Genomic DNA, 24,367 nt, shown 5'->3' with positions numbered 1-24,367 from the left:
CACCACAGGTGATGCTAATTAACACTTAGGCACTGCGGCGCTCTGATCCACTGATGCTAATTCCAAAATTAAAAAAAAATCACACCAATACCTCTTATTTCATAAAGGTGTGTGTCGTAATGCTGGTGATGGGCAAACGAGCCAATTACCGCGCTTCCTTCCTCTGCTGTGTGCTGTCACACACACACACACACACACACACACACACAGTGGGAACAGTGTCGGTTGGAGGCAGAAGAATGCCGGCAGTCGTTCAGGTTGGACCGGTTTTTCTGGCGAGGTGTAAACGCTTCGCCCTGACGTCTTTGCTACGTCTGCGCTCCACCGGTTTCAATGTCCCTGTAGTAAACATGAACATAAAGACTCAATAGATTATCAATAAACACACTGTTTCTGATTTTAAATATGTTTTTTCTTAATATTCTGGTACAATGCTATAACGGATCGAATGAGCTATGAGCTAAAAGTTACTGTGGCTTCCCAGCATGCATTGCGTTTGGTTGTCTTTATAAAAATGTGTCACACTTCAATAAAAGCGATGACGATGCAGGTGTCTACTCTCTTTGTAAGCCATCAAACCATTTCTTTTTTACAGTGACAAGGATGCTCTTGAGTGCATCGCTGTTTGTGTTTGCCAACACGCCGTTGCATTGTGGGAAAACGACACCGCGTTTGTGTGCGAGTTGTAGACGTCTCAGCTGCGGCATGACGGGCACCTCTGAAAGAAAGGGAGGCTCTGGCTTTATTCCTGCGATTGAAATCCCAGCCTCTCCCGACCATTTGTTTTTAAGAGAATGGACTCGGCCCATTGTGCAAGGCAGACACCCCCTCTCTCTCTTCTATTTTTTTTTTTTTTGGCGCCCCCGTAATTCACATTCGGATGCAGCGGAGCGAGAAGGAGCCCATTCACGACGGGTCTCGGTGATGCAGCAGAAGCCACTCGCTGGGTCTCAGCCAAAGTCATTCCAGCCTTCCGCGGCTTATTGCCCATAGCTGGTAATTTAGCCGCTAATGTAGTCGTGTGTCGGTCTGGACAGATTGCTTATTGGTATGGGCAGCTCCTAATGGGCTATTTTCTACCGCACACATTGTTGGAAACGATAAAGTCTCCTCAAAGATTTCTTTTAGTCGAAATGTTGGAAAGAAAATAGCAACATTTGACCCATCCAGGAGGTCTGAGTTTCACTTATTTGTATTCATATTTGATCTTTCTCTTCTCCCACTCTCGCAGAAAGGGGAAGATGTGTACTTCTCTGTTGATTTTTCTCTGCCCACACAGATCACAGACAAAAGTCCTTGTTCCCCATCAACGGTCGGAGCGCACACCGGCTAGCGGGTACTTCCTGCGCCCTGCTCACTCTGACCTCCGACCTCATGGCGACGGCGGCCCGGAATGTGCCCCGCAGAGCGGCGAAAACTGGAAAAAAATGTCCCATCCACCACCAGCCCTCCTCACTTTAACATTCCTCTGCACGAACTGTACTCGCGTAATGTAGGTCATGTGCCGCTACTGTACCTGCCGAACAAACAGGGGAAGCCTGGCTGCTGGGTCTGGACGTCTGTGCGGCGGTTGCGCTGACTGACTGTCAGCGTCGTGGCACATTTGCTGCTGTAAACAAAAGCATTCGTACTGGAGCACAAATGGCAGAGAGGGGAGCTATTTTTAGCATAAAACAATAATGGAAATCTTCAAACATAGCTCTGTAAAACGTGTGTGTGTGTGTGTGTGTAGTGGAAATGACACATGAAGGATTTATGTTTCTGGAACCTTTTGTGCGAATGTGTTTTTGTTATTTGTGTTAAAGTCTTAAAGTTAAAGTGATGGTAATTAAATCTGTTCTTTTTATTCGTGCTCTGATGCTAATTTTGTCTCCAGCAGGAGGAGAGCGAAGTGAAGACCCACCACTTGACGTACATCGGAGGGATCATGGACATGGACGACCTGCTGAGTGACCTCGTGGAAGACCGAGACAAGGTGAGGGACGAGGCGACGGACAGGCTGCACCGTTGCGTTCTGGTGTTCACGCATCGGGGGGGGGGGTGTTCGTCGCCATTCCTCGTTGCAAGCGGTGTCTTGATTGCTCTTACCTGGCGCGAGGCGTGGCGAATTACAGCAGAGAGTCCGTCGCTCTCAGCCGCGCTTAGAGTCTGCTCGCGGATTTATTTTGACTCCTCTCGCAAAGTCTCCAGCCTGGCAGCGTGACAGCAAGCCCAACAAACAAGGTATTTGGAAATCCAAACCTTGGTTCGCTTGTCACCGTCTCGAACGACTCCGTACCGAATGTGACAGGAAACAGAAAATAAACATCAACTCTGATTTGATTGCGTCGTACTTCGCTCCACACACACAAGCTTATCCCCCCCCCCCCACACACACACACACACACCTCTTCCCTCTGGTTCTTCAGAAAAGCCAGCGTTGGAGTGGTGACGTCGCCGTGTGATTTAGCTGTCATGTTTCGTTTTCACTGAGACGGATGAAGGGACATCATTTCAGATTTAAAAGTCCTCCGAAAACGTAACTTCACAGAATCGGGCTGAGCGGCCCGGTTTCTATAAAGAGCACACTTTAATTTCCCATAATGCATTCCTAAAATGTGCTAATAAACTCTCACGAAATCCATATTCATAAGCCCCGGGGCCCAGACGGGAGATGAATTATCAACACTTAGTCAGCAAGAAGGCCGAAATGAAATGGAAATGGAATATTCCCGCCGACCATGTACCGCGCGGTGACAATGGCGTTTTAAACTGCGTGAACAATAGAGCGCGTGCGTGCGTGTTTATGAATGTAGGACTGCAAGTTTGGCAAAATACTCTTTGTGGGGAGAAAAAGAAAAGGGGGACAGAGCTGAATAATAGATGTGTGAATCTTCAACTGTGGGGAAGTTTTTCTTTTGCAATCACAGAGAACAGAAGCTTCATTTTCCGGGATGATGGGATTATAATCATGAGATCTGCTTTATTTGTGCATAAGAGGATGAGTCTGGCATGGAGTTTAATGACTCATCCTCCTCCTCCTCCACCTAAAACCTGCTTTCTCTGGTGTTGACGGTGAAGTGTCACAGATCAAATCCCGCTCTAGCATTTGATAAAATCCCCCCCCCCTCCTCCGACGTCGGCTCTCCGGCGCTCTTTGTGATCAGGGGCTGTGCTGAGCAAACGCTTCGCTCCAAAAACCTGCAGGAACCGTCTAATTTACCTTTTTTTGTTTCTTTGCTCTCTCTCTCAGCTTTCACCCAATTCTCCAGACGCCCCCCCCCCTCCTCCTCCTCCCCTTCTTCCTCCCTCCTCCTCCTCGCGGCTTTCATCCCGCTCCTCATTTCATCCTTTTGTTTTTCCCGCTGATGAAGAAGATAGCGGGCTGAGTAGGACGAGCGGGCGCACGTGGTCCTGGTAGCGTGCCAGTCATCCCGACTTATCTCCGGGCTTCCAAGCGGCGTCGGCTCCCTCAGATTAATGAGCCGTGCCTGGCGTTCTTGATTAGTCCGACTCCCGTTTTGTTTGTCTACGTTTTTATAACCTCGCCGCCAGATTCTATCTTTAGTGCTTCTCTTTTTCAGCTGTTTTTGGTTCTGTTATTGTGGCCGACGCTGTTTCCCCATCAATCATACAGGAGTGGTCCCATTGTGAGGGCCCTCCACCGCACAGCGTGGGCCCTGTGTTAGCCGCGGATGCTAATGAGAGATAATGGTAAGCTATTTGTACGCCGAGTGGTTAGCTTAGCCCGTGAGTCCAGACCTCTTTATCTGGGCCAGCCCCCGACCATTACTCAACACACACACACACCCACACGTCTGCTGTCTCTGCCGCCCCGCGCCGAACCGCAGGCAGTCGCGTGGCATAGCATGTTAGCATTATCGTCCACGGAAGGAGCGCCACTGGTGGTTGATGAGGGCGGAGATGAGGGGGCGGCTGTGATTTGATTACAGCTTGCCGCCCCCCCCCCCCCCCCCCCCCCCCGCACACACACATGCAAACACGCTTCGTTCATTAGCACCCCCCCCCCATCTCGAGACACACCGGCCACCAGCCTCCTCATGAATATTAATATCAATCTGATGAATGCGAGGAAGGCCACGGGGTGTTGGCTGAGGTGTGACCACGTATACACAGACACAAAAGACCTCAGTATGAAGAGAGCAGGTCACGGTTCAGTCAATTATACTATGAAGCTCTCCTCTACTGTGACCCTTTACTGTGTGTGTGTGTGTGTGTGTGTGTGTGTGTGTGTGTGTGTGTGTGTGTGTGTGTGTGTGTGTGTGTGTGTGTGTGTGTGTGTGTGTGTGTGTGTGTGTGTGTGTGTGTGTGTGTGTGTGCGCCCCGCAGCTCTCAGAAGGCAGTTGGAGGCATTGACCCTGTCGGATACCCCACGACTTTGTTAATGGTTTTCGGAGAAGCGGGCGGACGAAACCGCTTTTTCGATCTCTTCCTCTTCTGTCACGCTGCGAGGTCAAATCGCTGTAGTTTAGAGGCTAGTTAACCTGCTTCATCCTCCGTCAGTGTGTGGTTTTTTCACACACGCATTGCGTCGTGGACTTGTATCGTGGTACTAGGAACGCTCAATGTGTTCCTAGTACCGTGATACATGCCATTCGCGGCCTTTTTGGGGATCCTGCATTAGCCGCGGCCTTTACTCCCATAAGTCTCGGCGTCAGGCAGGCTGTCCCAATGCCAGCGTGCCGTTAACATACAAGCTATACACCGGCTTTTAATTCTCCCTCCCATGTGTGTTTACCATTGACGTGGCTGCTGCTTCCTGTGTCCATTGGAGAGGTTTCGTGCAGCGCGGCCGGAGTGAAACGCCGTCTAGATGGCGTGAGATATGGAGGCCGTCTCTTCACGCCGTTTCCTCTACGTGCAGCGGAAATGTGAATGTCAAACATGTGCGAGTGTCCTCCCCCCTTTGTCACGGCCGATCTCCTCTCAGAGCGGGGATTAAACTCAGGGAGCATAACGTCTCCTCATAAGTGGACTGTCAATCCTCATTCCACGCGCGCACATACATTGCTCCACACGGACCTTGTTGTTGATGGAGGGGAATAACACTTAAAAAAAAAAGTCAACCTTCCATCCCAATTCAGCCAAACGAGAAATCTAATTTCATGGGAAATTTAATAGGGAAAAAAACCCCGGGAATGATTTCCTCCATCTCACTTTAATTAGCCCTTTTTTAATCACTGCATCCACGAAACCTCCCGTGAAAGCCCCGGCTCGCCGTGAAATGGCGAGGGTGCGCGTCCCAGCTGATCTCCCTCCGAAATGCCAACCGCTTGATCGCGGTGGGGCCATCTCCCATCATCCATCTCTTCTGCCGGCACGTCGCCGCGGAGGACGCGATGCCGGGAAGAAAAATGAGTCGGCCTCACGGAGGCGCGTTGTGGTATTTAAAGTAGGTCTGCGAGCATCTTTCACATCCTATACAGAGAAAAAAGACACCTTTGAGTAATTTCTTCCATATTTAGTTCATATTTCTTTCTTTTTTATAAATTAAAGACAAGCATATACTTCCCCTTCTACATAACAGCTGTTCACATCCATATATGGGCACCCAGCCTTGTGAAGTCCAGTCTTTAGCTTCAGATCTCAAGCCAGTGAGATTAAATGATTTGATTCCCACCAGTCACGTCGGGCGACTTGCCTGAAGTCATTTATCACACGTCAGATGTCAGCCCCTCTGACAGGCGACAATAAAAGCGCATTTACTTAAAACCGCGCTACAAAAGTTTCGTGAATGGGAGCGTGATTGCGAGGCGCAGACGTGCTGATTAGCCTTTTGACGCCTCCGTGACATCGCGCTCCCTCACCTCCGCCATTTGATTGGCACCCGAATAGTCTTCCGCAACTCCGCGCCCTGTCTGAATGGCCAAGTGATGAGCGAGCGGGGGGGGGGGGGGGGGGGGGGGGGTCAAGCGCGCTGATTAGAACATCTCACGGCGGGGCAAGTTTATTTCTATAGCACGTTTCGTACACAAAGGCGATTCACGTTAGAGGACGTGAGAAAGGGAAGAGGGAAAAACAGGCTCGGTGCAGAACATAAAAGTTAAAGGTGGTCAAATGGTTAAATGCTGGGAGCTGACAGGGATCACGTGCTAAAACGCAGCCAGAGATGAATTTCCCGAATGTCCTTCTAATGGTGATCCATACGTCCTAACCTGTGTCTGTCTGGCACATTTGAATATTAATTAGAAGTCTTGCGTGGACTCAGGAACATGCCCGGTGTGTAAAATGAACCGGTCATTAAGTTCCTTCTGTCGTCTGCTTGGTTGATTGTTATTCGAGCAAAATGTATTTCTTAAGGTTGCCGTCGCCGTTGAAGCCCGGGGGCTCCAGACATGCAGAGATTTGATTGTCTGAAGCTGTTGCTCGGTTATTCTCATTATATGAAGTCATATTTCTAAATAGTGTTTGTCCATTTAGCAAGACGGCTGTCTGATGACAATTCATTCTTTCTAAAATTGCAGAACAACCTTTTGTGGTTCCCATGAGTCTGGCGGATTTCGAGTCTCTGCCATAAAGACTTGAAGCAGGAAGTTTGTTGTCTGTATAGCGTGACCTTCATAAAGACTTGTTGAGCTATCGAGTTAGACGGAGGGGAGAGGAGTTCCCGTTGCTTTGTCCTTTATCGTGTGTTTATTAATGCGCTCTCTCCAACGTCAATTATATTCATATATTCAAATCTCCAGTAAACATCCGGTATATTGAATAAAGTCAGATTATCTCTGTTGCCTGCAGATCAGATCGGATCAGACCGGAGCGGTTGACTGTTTTTTGCCCGGCGGGACTCGGCCACTCGAGCTGATTTCATCATATCTCCCCCCCCCCCCCCCCCCCCCACACCACCATCTGAGCACCACAGCAGCTCTTCATCTGATTATATTCAATTAACAAAACACATTCACCAAACCCTGTTTGATTGTAATCACGACGCGGGGAACTCTGGGAAGGCTTTAAGGAGAGCGAGCTCTCGCCGTGCCCGTCTGCTTTTCATTTCACTTTTCTCTCAAAGTTGCACTTTATTGGAACTTTTAATTCCCGCAGACGAGCCGTCGCGCCACCTTTTTTCGACTTTGAACGATGGCACCTCTCCAAAGTCATTTGTCAGCTCGCTGAAGCAAAAGGCCCGGGATTCAGTCTCGGATAAGGCCCCGTTTCTGCCCCCCCCCCCCCCCCCCCCCCCCCCCCCCCCCCCCCTCACGCCCCTCAGATCTTGTCCTATTTGGTGTTCCTCCTTCTTGTTAATCACCAATCTCCATGTCGCCCTCCGCGTCGCCATCACTCCACCTGTTAGCTCCTAATGGAGTGAGACGGTGTCAGGCTGCAACCTGACCCGCCTGGCCTGCTTGGGTCCGGCGGGGGGGGGGGGGCAGGAAAACATGAAGGACATCAGAAAAACAGCCACGTCGAGCTTTGTTCGTCCTCAGTATTAGCTTCATCAGTTAGCTTGGCAGCCTGCAGAGGAGCTAATGGTCTATTATAGATCAACTTGTTTACAGCAAATCTACTCTCTGACCTCACCAGCCTCACGCCATCTGTTATCCTGGATGACATTGCCCCAAACTAGTGTGTGTGTGTGTGTGTTTTCACTCACCGAGTCACTCCAACTGCTAATAACTCAAATCAGCAGAAAGTCACACTCCCGTCTGTGTGTGTGTGTGTGTGTGTGTGTGTGTGTGTGTGTGGAGGATAAATGCTGGTGATACTGAATCCAACTCATTTAGGTCGAGTATTTCATGATTTCTGGCGCAATTACACAGCTGAAGCCGCATCTGCGTCCGCTGTGTCGCACTCACTTTTTTTGTTTTGTTCTGCCCCTCGTCCCCATCACCGAGCTGATTGGGTTAATGAATGGAGCTCCGTGCACCGTAATGTGTCTGAATAGGCCACTTGAATTATTAGCCCCGGGGCAACGCTGGACGTGGGAGGGGCCTGTGGAAAGGAGGAGTGGAGTTTTCAACATCACAGATTAGGATGATCGCAGATGTCAAACTGTATGAAACCGACGTTGTCAAATACATTTCAGGGAATCGAGGATTTATTATCGTCGTTATACAAGACAGGGATTGCTCGTTACACACGCATGTAATAACCCGTATTTAAATGAGAATAGGATGAAATAGGCAGTGAGATGTTTAACGTTTGCACAAAAGGGAGAAATAATAAAGGAAAGCTTAACTATACTAGAAGTACGTACGGTACTAAACGAAAAGAAAAAGACAGACGTGACGATGATTGAACTCCTGATGAAGCTCCCACACACTGTTATTATTAATACGCTGATTCCTTTCCATTGAAGATCAGCGGTACGCGCTCATTTGATGTTGCCGGGAAGGTGAGCGAGCAGTCGGAGCTGCAGCCTCGTCACCCTCACACCAGCTGATGGATGGTGCTGTCGGGTGCTGTTTTGTACTTTTCTCGCGGCGCGCAGACATGAACCAGCAGCGCGAATCCCACGTTTCTACTCCGGGCTTTGATGTTGAGTCAATAACTATCTAATAAGGCATGTTGGAAGGAACACGCGGGATGATGGGTGCAGGAAAAATCTCCGGGTGAGGCTTTCTCTTTTTTTCTCTCTCTCTCTTCTCCCAAACACCTCCAGGCTGGGAGTGATGTTGGCTCTCCATGGCAACGGCAGGTACCGAGTGTCAGTAATATATAGTTCACACACATATATATATATATATATATATATATATATATATATATATATATATATATATATATATATATTCATTCAGTACGCTCAGCCGTGGAGGAGAGCAGAATGTTTACCCCTAAAGAAGAAGCTTTTAAGTCATCGTGGATACAGAGGAAAAACTGGTAAATTATTGATGATTGGATGAATTATAATAATGAAAAACATCCTTAAGGTCACTTCAAAGCTCCGTAAAGGAGAGCGAGAGGAAGAGGTGACGCATGGTACGAAAGTCTAATGTCGAGGGAGGAGGGAGGAGGAGGGAGGGGGAGAGAGGGGCAGCCTGTGGAGGAGAGAGCCACAGGTGAGAGGGCAAAAGCCTCGCAGCTCAGAGTTAATCACTCCTTCTATTTCTCTGTCAGATCCCGGGAGGGAGGGAGGGAGGAGGTAGGAGGGAGCAGCTGGCCCTGCGAAGGCCACAGGGAGAAGAAAGCTGATTATTAGACTCTGACTTTCGGGAGGTGAGAGAGCTGGAACACGTTATTCGCCCCCCCCCCCGTCCCCCCAGTGTTCGTATGTACACGGGAATGTGCACCGGTTTAGTGCACGTTCATGACAAAACGGGGTCACGAGTGTTTCCCCGTGCGCCAAGGGAGCGCAGCGTATTCAGATCGGGACCGGCGTCAACCACCGCTGATGTGTTTCGCGCCGCGGGGGCAGTGATGAACGAGCCGCTTGGATATTTGTGTTGCCGGCCTGAGAAATACGAGGCCTGGAGCTCCCCTGTCACCCACATCCCTCACTCCATCCCTCACCTCCCCCCCCCCCCCCCTCTCAGCCTCTCGGGTATGAGTGATTTATGAAGAGTTTACCCTCTCCCTTTATGAGTGTGCATAAATAATAATGTGGCCTTTCACCGCAGTGCCTCAGCTGGTGTGTGTGTTTACCCCCGTGCGCGCTCTCGGCTGGTGCACACATGCTCCATCACTGTGGCTGATGCGACAGATGTGAATGTGAGTGTGTGGATGGAGGGAGGGAGAGAGAGAGAGAGAGGGAGGGAGGGAGGGAGGGAATGATAACTCAAACCTTTTCTGTGCCATAAAGAAGCTTTTTGGCACATGTGCCTGAACAATCAGCTGTTAGCGCTGCAAACTTGTTTTCCTCCCAAACCTTTGCTTTAGTTTAGTGTGTGTGTGTGTGTGTGTGTGTGTGTGTGTGTGTGTGTGTGTGTGTGTGTGTGTGTGTGTGTGTGTGGGGCCAACTGTGTTTTCTTTTCCCTTGGAAAAAACTTTTGCCAAAGCTGTGGTTTAATTTCAAACCTGAGCTGTCAATAATTAATCGTAGATCGCGATCTTCAAGGTGGAAAAATCAATTTGGATTTGCACTCAAATATTTTGTCGAATCAGCGCGGATCACTTATTCGACAAAGTATGTCGCTGGATTGTAAGCTGCCGCTTTGCCGTGAGAAGAGATTCCTGCATTTGATATAAACTTCAGTATGAGAAAATAAATATAAATGAGCCAATAAACTGTGTATGCTAAAAATCAATTTTTTTCTTGGTCAGACCGGATAGATTATGGTAATTCCCAGGAAGTAGCAGGATCCAGATTTCCAGCATGCGTCCCTAATGTGGACACGTGTTACATATAGTTTAAATGATATCGCCTCGGATCCAGATCTCGATCCAAGTCCTGATATAATAACCACGTGCCTATAATAATAAAACTAACATTTGCACTTGGCCAGTAGCCTACATATGTCCCTTCAAATGGAAAGAAGGAAACATTTAGAGGCTCAAGCGGTGATGTCTCTGGATGTGATTCATTATAGACGAGTTGGATTGTGCGTCTGTTTGTGGGCTTCAGCTCGTGAGTGGCTGGCTGTGTGTGTGTGTTCCTGAGAGGTAATACTCCACATCTGCTAGTGCGCCGTATAGATTCAGGCTGAAAGAGAAGCAGGATTAGCTCTCACCGGTAATGCTTCCAATTTTCTACTTGTTTAACTAACACAGGCCACACATTCCTCTGTTGGCCCCGCACAGCGCCCTGGAAACATGTGTGTGTGTGTGTGTGTGTGTGTGTGTGTGTGTGTGTGTGTGTTTAGTGTACAGTATGGGCCCTTGAACATGGATTCGTTATTAAAGGAGGACTCTCCTCTAAATCCCTTCATACAGACGTTCGTTAGAGTCTCCAGCCAGCAGCAACAACACCGCAGAAGAGTATCACGAATTACAATTAACCGCTCGTCTACGCCTAGTTGCAAATCGATTGGCGCTTTCTCACGCGCCGCCATGCATATCAAGAGCTGAAATTTCCCGCTCGGTGAGGGTGGGACGCTTCCTTCCCTTTCTACCTGCACACCCGTCAATATTCATCCCGCTTTACGGACCACGGAGAAGCCCGTTCTCTCCGCTTCTTCTTCTCTGTTCATCTAACCCGCGTACACGGAGGGCACGTTTTCCCCCAACTTTCCGGTCTCTTTCGCACCTGGAAAACAAAAAACAAACCCCAGATGCACGGATGTTTGGGAGCCGTACAGTACGGAGAAAGTGTTTGCTTCTGTGCGCGGCGTAAAGTGCAGTTTAAATCCTTTTGGGTGAACGCGATGCGTTCAGGAAAGCGTTGGGTAGTGAAGTCGAGGCACCGAGAGTGGGAGGTTTATTCTCTGTGATTTCGATTTTTAGCGCTTGAAAAAGCAGGTGTCTAAAACAGGTCTTTGTAAACCTGTACTTTAGGAAAGAATGTGTGTGTGTGTAAGAAGCTGTGTGTGTGTGTGTGTGTGTGAACTGTATGTATATGAGTGGAGAGTGTGTGTGTGTGTGTGTGTGTGTGTGTGTGTGTGTGTGTGTGTGAGATGATTGGGTTACCGCACTCGCTGTCAGGACGCCGCGCGCTCCTTCTGAATTATGCATCCCTCGTTCAAAGAAAGAATGAAGAATAGCGCGAGAGGGAGAAAATGGGGGAGAGAGGAGGGGGGGCAGTCGTAAGATAAATGACAACAGCACAAAAGCAGAGCATCTCAATAGACTGGTACCACACACACACACACAGACACATACACACAGCAGTGCTAGACAGCAATGAGAGTGGAGAAGAAAAATGGGTTGATTAGTACCAGCAGATGAAATGGGGAAGTGTGTATGTTTGTTTGTGTCATATGTGTGTGTGTGTGTGTGATGCTTATGTAAAGACCAGAGGCTGGAGTGGTACCAGCATGCAGTGGTGTTCCACTAAAGCAAGGTGGCACTGTTCATCTTCTCACCGGGAAAAGTGTGTGTCTGACCAACATTTGTGTGTATTTATTTTTTTTAATAATGGCATTCTACAGTGCGTGATTACATATATGTGTGTTAGTGTGTGTGTGTGTGTCCACGTTGACAACGCATCCCCCACAGTGTATCTTATACGGGACGTGCCGCATTTGGCTAATTAATTCTCCGCAAAGTGCATCAATTATTAAAGACACTCGAGCGTTCCGTCTGTGAGTCGCAACATGTAAACACCGTCCATGTTTCACATGCACCGCGATGAAGAAAATAATGAAACACTCGATGTCCACTTCCCGGCCTTTTCACACTTCCCACCACACGACGGAGTTTGCTCAGCGGCCATGCAGCTGTTAGGGGGGAGTGTCCCCTTAAGAATTAGCCGAACATCTGGAACAATATCCCAGCGTCAACCAGGGACTACTTTATCTCGATCACAGTGGTTTTGAATCTGTCCCTTCAGTCTTCTGAAGGTGAAACAAAAAAGCAATTCACACGACATCAATGCAAAACGACTTCTATCTTGAAAAAGAGCACCGGTTAAACACATTGAAGCCACATATTCATTTGTCAAAGTATCGTAGGACGTGTGTGTGTGTGTGTGGGGGGGGGGGGGTTGTATGCTCGCCTCTCTATGGAAACGTGTGCATTTGCGTGCCGTGGGCCATATACATTCTAACATTTCATAACACTGTGCTCGAGGCGGCGTGAATGCACAAAGACACAGTGTTTATCTCTCTTCACGCATGTTATGTATATGGCTTTCATGTATGTCACGATAATCGCTTTGGCTCCACACACACACACACACACACACACACACACACACACACACACACACACACACACACAGAGTCTGGTCACGTTGCATACACGCGCCGCATCGTGATTTACACAAGATCATAACATGACGATATGAAGGGTTCAGCCATTTGTGTGTGTGTGTGTGTGTGTGTGTGTGTGTGTGTGTGTGTGTGTGTGTGTGTGTGTGTGTGTGTGTGTGTGTGTGTGTGTGTGTGTGTGTGTGTGTGTGTGTGTGTGTGTGTGTGTGTGTGTTATGGAAATGAGACAAAAGGGGTCACATTATTCAGCAGTAGTTGACATGCAGGCTCCCCAGGTCCATATCAATACCCCCCCCCCCCCCCCTCCCACGGACACAGAAGGAAAAATAAGGCGATTTGTTTCTTAGAATACTAATGGCAGTCAGGAGGGACGCAGAGTAAACACTGTGAGCCATTCAAGGTGGTTTTTTTTACATTTTTATTTGTTATCTTCGTCCCGCGGCTCCACAAGAGCATGCTGGTGTTTTTGAAGGACTGGATTTCAAAACCGCTCTGTGCTTTTAAATAATAATAATAATAAAAAAATAAGTTTTTTTCCCCCCAAGATTCCTCTGGTGCTTGTAGTGTTTCACAACAATCATGATTATTGAGTCTGATAGCTGGAGTGCAATGTCTAGCTTCTTCAGCAGCACGTTAAGCTGTTCTGGAACAACAGAGGACACATGGTGTGACGTTAAAGGGCCGGTTCACTCACATGACAGCAGCACAAAAACACTCGTATAGATTTAGTTTTATCCTTCAGTGACACCGGCACGTTGTTGCTCACCCCGAGTTCCAACCAATACGTGACTCATTTTGTTGACGGTTGGTGTTTGATTGACTGATGAGTGGAAGCAGCAGGGCGGCCTTCGTCGGCTCCGCTCCCCGCCGGCGTCGGCCGTGAAAAAAAGAAGAAGAAAAACAACTCCCGGAAAGCAAATCATCATCAGCGCTCCGCACATTAAAAGAAGTCATTGTGCCAAACGAATAAATAGTTTTGGAGTGCAGCTCGTCACTTTGTTTGTGTGTGTGTGTGTGCGGTACGCACACATCGCATGACGCTGCGAGACTTCGTCTTTGATTGATGCTGTCAGCGGAGTTGGGAGAGAAAGAGACGGGAGGCCCCGGGAGGGCGGGAGATAAGGGGAGAGAAAGAGGGAGGCAGATAAAGAGGAGAGAAAGAGCTCAAGAAGCATCCATCAAGCGGCCAATCAGATTGTTTTTCCTGGCGTTCTGTCTTTTCTTTTTCTCTCTCTCGTCTCTGCATCTGCCAGCCCCTCAGTTCCTCATCTTTTCCTTACACACACACACACGCACACACACACACGCGCACAAACGCAGAAGTCGAATCTCCTTTGCGTGGCGTCGACCAGGTGTCACGAGGATATTGAATCACGGGAGGTTGAGGTGAGAGGCGATGGATGATACATATTTCGCCACCTCCTTCGTGCTTATTGTTTACACACTCTTAAATACACACACACACACACGGCCTCTCCGCGCTCCCGTCGTTGTTAATTGACGTGCTCCACTCGTCTGTTGTTTTATTCCTGTCCCTCGTTCCATCGCGGTTATTGCTTTTCATTAAGTGGTCATTTCCTTCGCCGGGCGCCGTCTAATGAGAGCGTCACGCCGCCACGCGCCCATTTATCAAGCCGCGCCGCCGCGATGCCACGGCCTCGCCGCCGACACACACACACACACACACACACACACGTTCCCCCTTTCAATCTATCTGCCATCATGTCCCTGTCTCAATTAGGATTGTTTGTCGTTCTTCTGCCCTCCATCTACCCCCGCCCCCCACCCCCGTCTCTTCCCGCCGCCTCATCGTGGCAGCCGCGTCATTGTGTTTGACAGCTTCTCATTCTCGTGTCGGATCTCATTTGTCTGCTAATTCCTCCTCAACCTCGCCGCGTCCGCCAACCTCCTCCGGAACCGGCCTCTGCTGCTGGTCAGATTTTCAGAAAGTTATTGCGTCGCCGAAGTGGCAGATCTGAATCCAGCTCTGTTTCCTTGCCTCCCACACACAAACACACACACACACACACTTGGCAGGACGAAAGCAGGCTGCATCCCCGCTGTTGGCAAGATAAATCACAATGAAAGCCTCTCTGTGATCATGGCACAGCGGAGACGCTCTATAACCTGGCGGCGTGTTTCCAGCTCGTTCACACGCCAGGCTGTCGCGCTCCTCCTGAGGAGAAATTTAACATCTCATAATATTTCGAGCCACAGTTTTGACTCTCTGCGTGTCTCTTCCAGCTCGTGGCGGTGTTTGACGTCCGGCGCGGGAGGAAGGAGAGCCCCGGGGAGACCACGTCCAACGGCTACTCCAGCGCCGCGCCGAGCCCCGAGCCCCTCCACTACTTCTCCCACCTGCAGCACCAGCAGCCAATCGGAGGGGAGATCGAAGTCGACGAGGCCATCCTCAAAGCCAGTATGTCACATATCAAACACTCTGTACTCTGTACAGCAGATGTTCTAGTTTTAGTTTCTGCAGAAATCTCGACGACTGACGAGCCAAAGCGGCGGCCAATCAACACGTTTTCTCGCGCTTGTGAGAAAATGTATCGCGTTGAGACAGCGGGAGACGTCTGCGTGTGAGTATGTGAGAGAGGGAAAAGTCAGAAAGTACATTTCTGGAACAGCTGTAAGCTGAACCTGCTGCGTAAAGAAAGAGAGAGAGAGAGAGGTATTTATTTTCTTCTTCCTGTGTGTTGCCTGTAACTTGATTTGCGTGTGAAAACAGATGCGGCGTTGACGCGGCGCTCTCTCTCCCGCCGTCCTCACTCGTCGTCCTCGACATAGCTGGCTCTCGTTTTTTTCACACGCCGCTCAGCCGGAGAGACGCAGATGAGACTGAACTGAGCGCCTCTACTCGGCAACAAACGTGATCTCTATAAGAGCCCCGCTGCGGCCTCCTCATGTTGTCTTTCTGTTGTCGTCATCTTATAGCATGACCCTCGCAACCACACTTTATTGGAAGCCTCCTGTAGAACACTGCACAGCCAATCGCCTCCTCTCTCTTTGTCTGCAAAGGTTAGGGTCAGATAAAGATAAAAAAAATAAAAGAGACAGTAGAAAAACACCTCTGAGCTTCTCGGGGTCACTTCCACGAGTACAAGGTAAGTGGGAATGACGGAGTATGTGCACGTGGTGATGTAGAAACTGCAGCTTGTTCAACAGGAATGACAGATTTGCTTTATAAGATACTGCTCCAGTGGGAAACGTCATCACAAGACGAGTCAGCCAGGAGCCTCAGGGAGCCTCTGGGGGGGAATGTGCGCTCCGTCTGGCTACAGACACGTTTCACTGTAAATAATCTAGATTTCAGTCCGGATCCTTTTTCTATTCCACCGTCATGTTCTGAATGACAGGAGGAGATAAAGGATTAAAAAGAGGGGGGGGGGTCTGTCTAATCGCTGGGTCTCCCCTTTCATTTTCCTCCCTCCCATCTGTGACAGTGAGCCTCCACCGTACACACACCTGCCCCTCCGCCATCCCTCGCCCTCTGCCCCATTTACCGGCCCCCTCTCTCCGCCTCCCCCCCGTCCAGACCTTCCTCGCCTACTCTACTATTCAGCTTCAACCACCTGCCAATGCCGCTTCCCACCCGGCCCCCTCCAGACCCTGACCCGTCACCCCCCCCCCCATCCGATACCGTCTCCGTCCCGCCCCGGCTCCCAGTTCTAACTAGATTAGCACTGTAGCCAGTTAGCATGCCCAGGGTCCAGCAGAGCGTGAATGGACTAATTCCACCCTCCCTCCCCCCGTCCTGTCTTCAACCCAGTGGGACCTCTTCCTAACCCCGCCCCCCAAAACCCTGACTAACTTAGTTATGATGTGACCCTGTGACGCCCCTCATAGAGAGCCAGACTCATGCAATGAGGCAGCTTTTGTCTTTTCGGACATGCACGCGCACACACAATTTGACAAAAGAACCCCGGCATGCATTAACCAACCACAACCAGTCGCCTCTTCCACCGCTGGGAAGAACTTCTTTTTTCTTTCCAGTATGTAAACTCTTTAACTGTGTTATCATGTTTAAATGGAGGTAAACATTAGAGCTAACATCACCTGATAGCTGTATTACTGTGGCATTGTCAGGACATTAACCCATTCGTCAGCAAATCAACTGCTGGGTAAAATTGGGCCGCTGCAAACAAACGTGGATGCTCTAATCACACTTATCGCCTTAATCCGATTACTGCCCAACAACCTGGTTATGGTGGGCGTGTAATCGCAGCGTGTGGCGGCGGACGGGACGAGGCGCGAGTCAGTAATCAGTCGGGCATCAAAGTGTGTGTCTGTCGGGTCGGACCGCTTGTTTGAACGGGGCGATTGGACTTCACACCGCCCCGGTGGGATGATTAGACCTGCATTGATCCGCTGCTGCACACACACACGCACTCACTCACACACACACACACACACACACACTTCTAGGAAAAGAGTCCTTATCGCAACATCCCATGAGCAGCCTGAGCTGTGCTGCTCCATCGATTGGGAGAGAAGCAAGACCACCCTGGCCTTTGGCATGACGACACACACACACACACACACACACACACACACACACACACACACACACACACACACACACACACACACACACACACACACACACACACACATACACACACTCATGCAGACAAGTATATATAAACACAGAAGCCGTTTGTGATAAATGCACATATAGTAGACACACACACCATGCACGCATCCTTGCACATGCAAACTCAAAGGCACACACACACACACACTGATTACCATGTGTTCCCACACACACACTCACAGTCACACACGGTCAGAAAGAAACATGATGCCTCTTTGTTTTCATCGCGGCCCCGGCGGTGAACTGCACAACTTTTCACAGAACTGAGAACAAGAGGACATTCTTAAAATAAAACCTCAGCGTTCCCGGAATTGCGCAACAGTCGCAGATGGAGAGTCGGAGGCGGATAAACACAGACGCGGAAAGCTCACGAGGCCTCTTCAGGGTCTCTCCAATTACACCGGTGTCAACGGAAAGGCGAGGGGAGGGCCGTCACTCGTGGGTGTTTTTCGGTGTGTTTTACCGTTTTGTTCCTCCGGCCTTGAAGCGCTCGCTGGGATGAGCCCGCTGGGTGACGTCGTATTTAAAGTGGCGGGGCACCTTGTGGTTTTGGGCTGTGCAGTCGGCATCAAATTATCCAACCTAAAATACACCCGAAGTTATGGGGCTCCCACCTCCTCTCCGCCCTTTTGGCAGGAGTCAGAAAATGTCTGTGATCTTAAAATAAACGGAAAACTGTGCTCACGATGCGCGAAGGGAGCGATGTTGAGCTGCAGATGCTGCTGTGAGAGCAAGTCTCTCACCAGAACTTCTTTAGATTTCATTTTTATAATATTAATCGAAGGCCTGACCTGTTACAGATCCGACACAATATGGTAAAGTAGTGCTTTTAGATTCAATCATCCAGGACGCACCATCCACATTTCTGTAACTTTGACTTAAAGGACGCAAAGTCTTTCAGTAAATAGACAGTTTGAGGGATTATTCTACCCAAGGATCTTTTCTTTGAGGGTGCATCGCTGTTCTTCAGGCATTTAAAAAGACTTTATTCTATATTTATCCACGCTGGAGCCTATTTCCGCCGTCCCAGTCACCTTTAATTAGCAATGGCTCAGAGATAATCTTGTTTACAACCGCCTAAACAGTAGCTGACCTAAGCGAGTTAAAACTGTCACTCTCGTCAATATCCATCCGACCCTCCGTGACACCGCTTGACCCTCCAGAGTTCAGCGCAGGTCAGAGGTCAAAGCCAGTGGCCCCCGGGTTCCTTCACACGGCGGCCGGCGCTCCGAGCGGGGAGGATTGATGGAGGCGGATTTGACTCCGATGGCCAAACGGGGGAGGATTTATGGTGTTGACCGCCGGGTAGCGGACCCTGACTGTGACCGTGGAGCGGCCTCGGGTCATCACCGCGGTGAAGCATGCATGGGAAAACGTTTTGGGAAAAGAAAATGTCAAACGTGGGTGCGCGTATGAGTTTAAAATCCTGATACACGCTCGCCGTTCGCTGTATTCTTATCTGCGCTGCCGTCCCGTGAATGCACTAGACGGGTGGGTTCAGGAGGCCAGCCGTTAAGTTTTACCGCTTTCTATACATGGCCGCTCGAGACTTGTAAACGTTTGCACGTGTCGGTCTGAAGAAATGTCCAGACGTAGGAAATAGTGCTTCCTTAGGTTGTCCCATAAACTCCATAGCGTCCTAAGATAGGACTCCAACACACGGCTCATTTAAGAACATTGTAAAAGCACCTGCAGTGTTTGACCTATTTTTTTTTAGATGCACACTCGTATAATAGATAATCAGATGGAGGAATGCCTGTTTGATGTGTTTCGTGTATTTCTCTGCTGTCGTTTGATGCCAGCAGGGAGAAGATACCTTTATTTCCCCCGCATGTTATTGTGTTAAATCAAAGCATGTTCCTCTGTCGCTAAAAGAAACACGGTGTTCTGCCTGACGTCTGCTTTTCCAAATCAGATGAGACCACGTTGTGTCGATTTCTCCTCAGTAAAGCGAAGTGGAAGCTGGAGGACAACCAGAAGAAGACTTCATGAAGTTTCTTTTGGTGCTTTTTGACACCGTTTGAGTGAGAGAGCGTGAGAATGGGAGACTAGTCCGGCAGAGAATCAACGGATAATTAATGCCAATTAATAAAAACAATTAGTCCGACAAACCTGAACACAACGTGTGTGTGTGCGTGTGTGTGTGTGTGTGTGTGTGTGTGTGTGTCTCGGGTGCTTGGATTGACCATTTTTCATCTGTCTACAATCACATACCACACACCCGACTCGCTCCCCTCCTCTGCTCTCTCTATTCCGACCACGTTAGACCAGGACCCTGTCACTGACCCTCCAAAGAGAGATTGATTACAGGAAAGCAGAGCATTTTGTTTGCCGTCCCCCTTTTTTTTTCTGTGTGTGTCGAGGTTTTCTCCCTCCTCCGAGGTCACCAGCCCCCCCCCCCCCCCCCCTTCCCTTTTTGTTTATCTCACACTCTCCCCTGTCTTTATTTTCTCCTCTGTCGAGTTACATTTGAAGACACACTGCCACATTTTTTTTTTTTTTTTAACATCCACAAATAAGTCTGCTCCCGTTGGGGTGGATATTAAAAGCATGAGAAAGCACAAAGGTCCACATTAGGATTCTTTTGAATAGTTTTATTGTGGATTCAGACCTGCCTGTGTCCCGGCTCCTTTGGGCTGCAGGGAAAAGGGTTGTGGTAAGTGTGTGTGTGTGTGTGTGTGTGTGTGTGTGTGTGTGTGTGTGTGTGTGTGTGTGTGTGTGTGTGTGTGTGTGTGTTTGGGAGCATGTAGGCAACAGCTGGTCTTATGAACATGTACACTGTGGTTGGTGGGCTTGGGCGTATTGCTGAAAGAGTTTGTGAGTCATCTTGAAATGAATTATATATATATATGTTGTTTTACCATACAGGGACGGGTTTGTTCGTATCAGATGTTATTGTTGGAAACACTTCATATCCTTTATCATTTCCTGTGTCCATTTTCCTCAGAGGTCGCTTTCCTTTGCTTTGTTTTGAAGTTTCATCTTCCGGTGCTAACAGGCGTTCTAAATTTTCTTTTTCTCCCCCCCCCCCCCCTGATGCTCATCTCAATGAGACGCAGGCCAGCTGCTCGGTGCGAAAGTTTCCAAAAGATGGAAGTAAAAACTGCATCCGACGCCTTTCTCCGTGTCTCTAACTGTGTCCGTCTCCACGCAGACACACCTCTGTTGGTGAGGAGCAGCAGCGACTCGGCTTTGGCCCCGACCCTCGAGTTCAGAGCCACGCCTTCGCCCGACGACCGCAGCAGCGGCTCTCCTGATCCGGTAAGCATGGTGGACGCTGGTGGCCGCTTGTTATTCAAAGGGGTTTCTATTTTTAAAGAGGAAAAGAACAGAATAAGAGTAAAAAGAAATGGACAAAACAAGCCGATACGATATGAAACATTTATAAAATACAGTAAATAACGTGGAGAGATGAACATATCGCATTCCCGATTACTTCAGTGGTGTGTGAAGACGGAGCAACCCACTGAATACTCCTCTTGCGTTCCACGCCCCACCACCCCCCGGGCTGCACTTTGATAAGGGTCGGCTTTTCAAAGTGCAGCCATTAAGGAGGAGGACTCTTGTGTGCTGCCTTCGCTTGTCACGACGGAGGCTGTGTGAGGTCACCGTGGTACACGTGTGTGTGTGTGTGTGTCAGGTAGAGAGAGGGAGTCCTGTTGTTGTCCCCCCTCCCTCCTCCCCCCCCGTCACGTTCCAGCCTGCGGTGACGAAGCACAACCCGGGCATCAGCGGGGCGGCGAGTAAACAGGATGACCGAGCCCATATTTCAGGCTTCATACCTTTTCATAACAAAGAACAGGCTCATTACAGATGATGTAAAACATCCTCGCACCTACATCTCACCTCAAACCCAGCAGATGCTGCTCTGTCACTGTTCTGTCTCTTTACAGCGTTTTGAAGGCATTTCTGCTTTATTACGCGGTGAATGACGACGCATACGAGACCTATTAGCACGGCGTTGAACATCCCAGATAAAGAGGTGACCGGATAGTATTTCAACGATGTTAATTAATGAGGATGATTTAAAAGTGTTTCACATACACACACAGAGAGGAGAGCGGGGAACACTAGTCGCCCTGCAGTGCGCGGGCGTGCGCGCGCACGTGTGAAAGGCTGGGAGACCGTCACAGCTCCTGGACATATTGAGTCCTGGGCCTGATGGACTCCCATAGATCAATACACTATCACTTCATCCACTGTACCGCTTCTCTGCAAACCTCCCCCTTCCCTGTATCTTACTCACACACACTTACAACTAACACGCACACTTGTGTCCCGTTTTTGTCTTGAAATCTAGATAGAGTGTAATTAAGGCTGATAAAAATGCGCCCTGCCCCCTTTTTAATTGATTTTACTGGCTGCCGTGGTAAAAGGCCAAGGTTGGCCCACTTCTCTTAACGGCTTTGGTCCACGCACACACACGCACACACACACCGCTCTAAGTCTTTATCAGAAGAGCTAATGAAACCGGCAAAAAGAAAGGCTGAGCGTTGCTAAACACGCAGCCGGCCCTTTAATTGACTCCCTGCCACGTTCGACGCTAATAAACGAGACGTTGTAATGTTACCTGCTGACAGAATTCTACCGCTCCTCTTCCCTCCATCACTCTTGTTTTTTTTTAAAGGTAATCCTCGTTATGTTCCTTCACTCCCTCGCTCTACCAGCCGCCACTTTTGGCTGATTCTCAACACCCGGGTGGCGCGGTGATGCAATGCCTGTTAACGCAGCCGAGAGTCTTGCTACACGCCGCAAAACCCTTGAGGAGTTTTGTACGTGAGAGAATGTGGCAGCGAGTGAATGTGATGGATGCGACGCAGGTCAAGGAGCACCGGGTAGCTGTGATCCTGCGCTGTGTGTGTACATGGAAACGCACTTCTTACACACACACACACACATGCTCGCTTTCTTTTTTCCCTGACGCGTAGCAGATGACTACAGCACACAGAGGACACGAGAGAAACGCACACCTCGTTACTCATCCGTCGAACACGCTCGCACACACACACACACAACACCTCATCTCTCATAGGTGTGCACAGCGCCCCGTCACTCACACCTCCGGCTACAAACGGGAAAACACAGAAACGCGTACGGAGGCGCGCAGCTTAAATGTCTTAAATTTTAACCGTGTTCATTCGCCATTTGTTTGAAGTTGAAGCATTTCAAGAAGACGTGGTTACGATAGCGCTGAAATGAGTAGCGGCCAAAGTGTAAGTGCTGATAGGAGTTGAAGTGTAGGAGTCGATGCTGAACGTGTTCATCGTCACTTCAAGTGTGAGTTCAAGAAGTTGAAGTGTCAACTGATGTGTGAGCGCAGACGGGGGTCAGAGTGTCAGTTGAAGCAGCAGCACTAGTCCCACTGGTAGAGCCGGGTGTTGTTTTACCGGTTTTTCACCAGGATGAGCGCGTGCATGCAGGTTTTTAACGAGAAAATGATAATGGCACAGGAAAAGGGAAATTGGTGTGTCTACCCCGGTGTCATGTTGTCATCTGCCGATAAATTACAATCATTTGTCCTGGGAATAAATGTGGATTGTAAACTCTCCCACTGGAGACAAAAGCCAGATGTTAGTGGTGTTGTTGTCCAGTGGGAAAGAGTACCTGATTTGCACTACATGTATGTCTTGAAATGTGTCGTTTATAGGTAAATACATGTGGACGTTGGAGTGAATGAAAACATCCACGAGGACGATAAACATGAGGATTAACATAGTTATAACCAATCACAACCATACCATGCCATGTGCTGTGCGTGATCGCTCTAGGGTCACGGCTTCACCGTCGCACTCGGCGGGACGGGGACGGCAATGGTGCTTCCTCCTTTTGTGTGTTGGCATGAGCAGCGAGCGGGGCGAGCTGATTGTCCGAGCACCAGCGGGGGCGCCCACAGAGGAGCGCTGCCGCTTTAATGTGTAGATAAACAGGAGCGCTCTCAATCGGGGATTAGATTCACACTTGTGTGTGTGTGTGTGTGCATCCCAACATGCCGTATCTTATATAACACTGTAGTTGAACCAAAACAAAAGGGTTCTCATGTTCTTGTACCACGTGTGAGTACTGTAGTAGCTCACTCACATGGTAGGAACCTTGTAAAACTGGATGCGCAAGATTGATGAGTGTATACATGTGTATGTGCCCTGTGATGAGGATGTGTGTGTGTGTGTGTGTGTGTGTACCAAAGGAGGAGAAGCCTGGTAGCTAACGGCGTTGCGGGAAGATGCACAGCAACAATGGAGCCTGCAGCTCGTCTTCCTGCCCCCGCACATACACACACACACATACACTACACATACACACACACACACTCTATTGTGGGGTAATCTCACACACTGCCCAAATAAGTGGGTCACTATTTGTGCAGGCAGCGCATATGTGTGTGTGTGTTCATAAATACACCATTTCTATGTTTGCAGCTCTGCAGAGTCGATACGTGTTGTTAACATTTGCAGGAAATATATATGTGTGTGTGTGTGTGTGTGTGTTGTGAAGCATATATTTACTCGGCGTGTGACAGAGGGTCCGTCGGGGACTTGGGTGTGGTGGTGGGGAGGGGGGTTGCTAAGAAGCGGGCTGGTGGGCGGGAGCACTGGTGACACAATGAAATTGACGAGGCAGAAGGACCTAATTGCTCCCCTCTTGTCTTTAACGATTTGGGGCAATGTCTCTCTCCCACTCGTCGAGTGAGTCCGAGCGTCTCGCAACAGTTTGACGCCGCCGTCTTCCTCCTTTTCCTCCTTCCATCTCTCTCTCTCTCCCTCTTCCCTTTTTTTTTTTTTTTTTTTTTAACTCGTATGCCCCGGGGTTGTTGATTTTTGCCGTCTTAAAAATAGAGCCTTGCCTGACACAGGGCAGGGATGGAGGGAGGGGGGGAGGGAGAGGTAGACGGGTAGAAATACATATACGTAGAGGGAAGGAAGGACAGCGGCGCGTGGTCGGGAGCTCGCCGTCCGGTCGGTCGCTCTCTCTTCGTCGTCTGCAAAGGTGATTGATGGCGGCGTGAGATTGCTTTGCTAATTGGAGACGG

General features: G+C 49.3%; 1 protein-coding gene across 2 annotated transcripts in view; it reads left to right on the top strand.

Annotated features, from left to right (window-relative positions):
• Window positions 1–24,367, top strand: part of pard3ba (par-3 family cell polarity regulator beta a) — a 99,363-nt gene that overhangs the window by 2,878 nt on the left and 72,118 nt on the right. For both annotated transcript variants that reach the window (XM_079185500.1, XM_079185499.1), the window contains exons 2-4: window positions 1,877–1,975; window positions 14,988–15,162; window positions 20,495–20,601. In XM_079185500.1, the coding sequence (XP_079041626.1) occupies window positions 1,877–1,975; window positions 14,988–15,162; window positions 20,495–20,601 (381 nt within the window). The remainder of the gene's footprint in view (window positions 1–1,876; window positions 1,976–14,987; window positions 15,163–20,494; window positions 20,602–24,367) is intronic.

This window comes from Pholis gunnellus, assembly GCF_910591455.1.
Source record: "Pholis gunnellus genome assembly, chromosome: 24".
Classification (NCBI taxonomy): domain Eukaryota; kingdom Metazoa; phylum Chordata; class Actinopteri; order Perciformes; family Pholidae; genus Pholis; species Pholis gunnellus.
The sequence above is the reverse complement of the archived record's forward strand: the minus strand, read 5'-3'. Positions and strand labels throughout refer to the sequence as shown.